The 4,614-nt window shown below is 43.1% G+C and overlaps 1 protein-coding gene across 1 annotated transcript; it reads right to left on the reverse strand.

The window, feature by feature from the left end:
• Positions 1–384: 384 nt before the first annotated feature.
• LOC104458357 (chromosome unknown open reading frame, human C11orf57) lies at positions 385–3,769 on the reverse strand. The gene is made up of 4 exons (XM_010075805.1): positions 3,675–3,769; positions 2,385–2,540; positions 1,782–1,835; positions 385–953 (listed from the first exon to the last, which is right to left on the reverse strand). Exons 1-4 carry the CDS (start codon positions 3,755–3,757, stop codon positions 431–433), a joined length of 816 nt encoding a protein of 271 aa, XP_010074107.1. The 5' UTR covers positions 3,758–3,769; the 3' UTR covers positions 385–430.
• Positions 3,770–4,614: the final 845 nt, after the last annotated feature.

The raw sequence follows: 4,614 nt of genomic DNA on the forward strand, positions 1-4,614 counted from the left end.
CATTTCCTCTGTTATTAGACTTTCTGTCTCTCCCCTCTCCCATTGTAAGTCTTAGTCACTGATTTGGTAACCCACAAAGCAATCTGTTAAAACTCAATTACAAAAAAGGGTGCAAACACGCCTGTTTTCCCCCTGCAGGCAGCCTATAACATTTTCGTGCATCAGAGGTCAACCTGGTCACAGAAAAAGAACCTGGAGTTGGCAGGACTAGCCAGCCTGTGAGACAGGCAACTGCTCCCCTGGTATTCCGAATGTCAAGTCAATGAAAAACAAGGGGGCACCTACTTCAGGCTGCCAAGGCTCAGTTTCTCCCCTGGGGGCTGGCAGGATGTATATAAACCACAGTGTTGAAACAAGTTTTACCATGGGGCAGTGCTGAAAGATAACACCTGCCTCTCTACCTTATTGTTTGAGCTGCAGCCTAGACTCATCAGTCCTCATCCGAGCTCTCCTCTGATTTTTCATCAGCGGCCACTTTCCAGTTCTTCCTCTTGTTCTTCTTCTCTGGTACTTCAATGGGCTCCTCTGACACAGAATTGTGAAGTTTCTTTCTCTTTTTTGGGGGCCGTTTCTCCTTTTTCTCCTCAGATTCACTGTCCTCAGAGCTGCTGGTGGTTGAGCTGCTTGCATGAGAAAAGTCACTCTCCTGCCCAGATGAAGAGGTAGGTTCCCTGGCAGGCACTTTCCTGGTTTTTTTCTTGCGCTTGTGTTTCCCTTTCCGGGTGCTTGAAGTCTCCTCTTCTGAGCACTCGCTCTCCCGAGAAGAATCTGATGATGTTCTCCCCTGGTCCTTTTTCTTTTTCTTTCGCTTTTTGTGTGATCGCTTTTTTTGCTTCTTCTTGTGCGATTTCTTTGTTTTTTTCCGTTTGTGCGACTCATGGGCAGTTTGCTTTCCCACGTGAGATTTCTTCTTCCCATTGATAGCATTTTGTTCATCTCCTTCTTGCTGGTCACTGTAAAAAGAACAAAGGATGACCAAGTGGAAGCAGACAGACAGGCACAGAGCAGTTGAGCCTTTTCTGTCTCAAAGTTTCAAGCAAGCCCATCAATTCATTTGGTTAGAGTAGGGAAGCTGATCCTTTGACAGATGTGGTAGCGGCGTTTTTGTTTCAAGTGCTTATTAACAGCTTGGGTCCACGCCTTACAATACCCCTGGTTAGGATATTTGAGCCAGAACCAAGGAGAATGTGTACTGAAAGCCACTGAGTGATGCAAACTAATTTACAGCAGGTGACTTCAAAGCTGCAAGCCTCACAAATATTGCACTTGATGGTTCTGTCAGGTGTAGTTTAAAAAGAATTGATTCTAAGATCTTATTTCACAGTTAAGTCTTCACTCTCCAGCATAGTGGAAGAATTTATTTTCTCCCAATAAGGAGAAACACAGAAAATACACGTACACTATAACGGAAAGGAGAATCTGGAGCTGATCTTTGAGAGGGTGTATACCGAGCTGATTTGGATTCAGCTTACCACTTTGGTGTTCTGTTGGCCCAGAGAGTCCTTCCAGATTCACACCATGTTAGTAACTCAAACTAAAGCTGAATGTCTTAACTACTGTAAAAGATGCAATCCCCTCCTAAGACTCAGACAAGGGGGAACGATATTAATGGACTGGATTTTTTTCAGCGGGTGTCTGTAACTAAACAGTGCTGCTTTACATTCATGGCTGATCTATACTCAAAACTTAATTTCACAACTTTAAAATTCAGTTTGTAAAATTCCCTGCATAAGTTGACAGAAGTAAGATTCGGGATACATTAGTAAGCCTGCTTCCCTTACCTATCTGTATCAAATTCTTCAGGATACAACTCTTTATAGCCACTGTGACCCCATCTGTAAGAAAGCAGAACCATCTATTAGAAACAGACAAAGTGCTTAAGGAAAAAATATAATTCTGAAAAGACAGAGCCATAGAATGAACGTGAGTTTAGACAGCAAAGAAGGGATATCAGAACCTTCCCAACAAAGAAGGAAGGAAATATGACTAATTTGTTTGGTAATATGTTCTCAGTCTCTTTCCCATTTCTAAGTAGGGAAAACTACAACTCAAATCTCTTTAAAATAACCCTGGAGAGCGCTAACTGGCATTTCTCGAGACTTTTTAAGTTCCTTGGGCAAAGTAATAAAGACTAAGCTTAGCTGCTAAGCTTAGGGCTGAGCTCTTGCTGCTTACTGTGATTCAGGAACTCTACAGATGAACACGGGTATTCTGTGACACTGCAGAAGTTCATGCGTGTTACCTATTCACTCTCAAAATGAGATCAAGCATTATTTCATAGGAGTACATACTGAAGAGAGAAATATACTAACTTCTTGGTACAGGACTCCAGAAAGGTGTTTTAGTTACAGTTATAACCACAGACCATTAATTCCCCCACAGACCTGTCTGGCATGTTGGCTTCACATTCATATAGCTTTTTATTCCAGGATCGGGCCCTAAGGAGATCATCTTCGACTGGGTCAAGAAATTGTGAGTTTTTTGTTTTCCAGTCAGCCCTGTGGCCCTCCTCATCAAAGCCATCACTGCGCATCCGGCTGCTGCAGAAAGAGAACAGTTGTCCTTCAGCTGTCAGCTCTGATGGAGAAACTTTCTGAGCAAGGGGTTAGTCCAGCGAGAGGAGCAAAAATCCAGCAAGTCTTGGATGTCAATCTATGCAAGAAGATCAGCTATCATTTTAATAGACAGTCGCCATTAACAGCTCTCACAAAACCAGTTCAGTAGCAAACACTGGTTTTGAAGACTCACTATAGCCCTCTGCGCACAGCAAAATTCTTGACAGAGATGCTTACAACGCGAGATTAGAGGAAGAGGTTATCTTGCCTATCACAATAAATGCAATTCTCTTCCTGTAGAATCCTTGGCAGGAGCAGAGTAACAATATGCAGTGAGACATAGGCTAGTAAAAGCAGCAAAAGGGAACCTGAAGAAGTAGAACTGACTTACTAGAATTGCAGTTTGATCAGGTACCAGGACTAAGACCCCAAATCCACAGAAAGCACCAGCAGTTGAGTGATCTCACATGCCTGTGGCTCTAGTTTGGTTTCTCACAAATGCTGCATTTCCTGAGCCAAGCAGCAGCTGTGGACTTAGCGTAAGTTTGAAAGGTCTTCTCCCCCGAGATGCTAAAACCACTTCCTGCAATATTCAAGCTTCTGAGAAGTCCTCACAGTAGTAAGCTCCCCCTCCCCCCCGTAAAACCCCAACTCTCCCGCCAAAACCAGCTTGTTTCCAGGTAGCTTGTGAGATCCTCAGGCACGTCAGAATGATTTAACAGAAACCACACACTGGTGTGTTACAATAGTGCAGGACCCCACACCACAGCAGTTCTGTTTACTGCTAACCTAAATGGCAATACGTTAGACTTGCCCCACAACATTCTGACATATCACTGAAGCGCTTCCTACTCCCATGGCTTCAGAGAGCCTGGCCTAGTTAACGTTGCATTTTGGAGACTATACATCCAGATGAAGAGATAAAAGGTCAGACTTAAGCACCAGTCTGACCTCTTTCCAGGACACTCATCAAGGAGAAAATCAATATATCTGGAGTCTATGTAGTCTTCATATATAGTAAACACATAGTCATCACAGAATTCTCTTAAAGTATTCTAACGCAAAAGGGTTCAGCAACTAAGTCAAGACAATTGTCTCCTCCACACAACTAAAACCCACCTGGAGGTGTCTGACAGCATTCTGCTTTGCCTTTTCCAGTAGGTCTCTTCTGTCTGCTTCTCCCACTCCCTTATTTTCCACATTTCTGTCTCTTCCTGAATCTGAAAGTCACAGAAAGGAAAAAAAGTGTAACATTAGGGAAGCTTTACAGACATGCAGCACGTAAGATCAGCTCCGAGCCCAACACTCCTCCTATTCACAGCAAGCTTTCCCCATATACTGAAACAGATTATTATTCCTAGCTATGACCGAGGTAGCAAAAAGGAGAATCTCTTGATGGTAATACCCCAACAAAGCACAGAAGGATAATGGCATCAGAAAGAGTGCGTTTGCCTGATTTTGCTGTATCAGCTGCTCTGGCTACGCTGCCTTGTAAAATCCATATGTACTGGTAAGAGAATTCACTATTTAAATATCATCTGGAAGGACCAACCCAAAAGGAGAAGTTACACTGCGGGCTGAGAAAACACAGCGTGCAAATACGGAGTGGTCTGCAACAGATTTATGTTTATGGACACTGTGAATGCGAGATTTGATAAACATGAGAAATAAATGAGCTGCTGAATTACGTCAGGAATTTAAATTAAATAGTTGGCTAAGGTCTTAATCCTGCACTAAAGTACTGCCTGTGCACATTAACACAAAGGTCAAACTCTTTGATGCCATTAAAAGCACATACACAGTACAGTAAAAAAAACAAAAAAACAAACCACAATTAAAGGTTTGCTACTTTAAAAAAGGCAAACCGCTGATTTTCGTGGAAGAATGGGTTTTTCAAGGGGCAAGTTTCATTAGTAAACAGATGTACACCTTCCCTTGCCAGGGTGAGAACTGAAGGAAAACAGGGTCAAGCTGAAAGGGAGATTAACGATGTTGACGTCGCCGCTTTCAACACTTGTCTTTCCTCTCCCACAGACGCTCCCGCTCTCCCCAGCCCGGG

This window comes from Pterocles gutturalis, unplaced genomic scaffold, assembly GCF_000699245.1.
Source record: "Pterocles gutturalis isolate BGI_N339 unplaced genomic scaffold, ASM69924v1 Scaffold53357, whole genome shotgun sequence".
NCBI classification, from domain to species: Eukaryota; Metazoa; Chordata; class Aves; order Pterocliformes; family Pteroclidae; genus Pterocles; species Pterocles gutturalis.

Excerpts from the sequence above, each read along its gene's own strand:
- LOC104458357 (XM_010075805.1), bottom strand. The coding sequence starts at position 3,757 with ATGTGGAAAATAAGGGAGTGGGAGAAGCAGACAGAAGAGACCTACTGG. Across the intron at positions 1,836-2,384 it reads GAAGCCAACATGCCAGACAG|ATGGGGTCACAGTGGCTATA; the intron begins GTCTGTGGGGGA and ends GCTTTCTTACAG. Across the intron at positions 954-1,781 it reads GAAGAATTTGATACAGATAG|TGACCAGCAAGAAGGAGATG; the intron begins GTAAGGGAAGCA and ends TTCTTTTTACAG.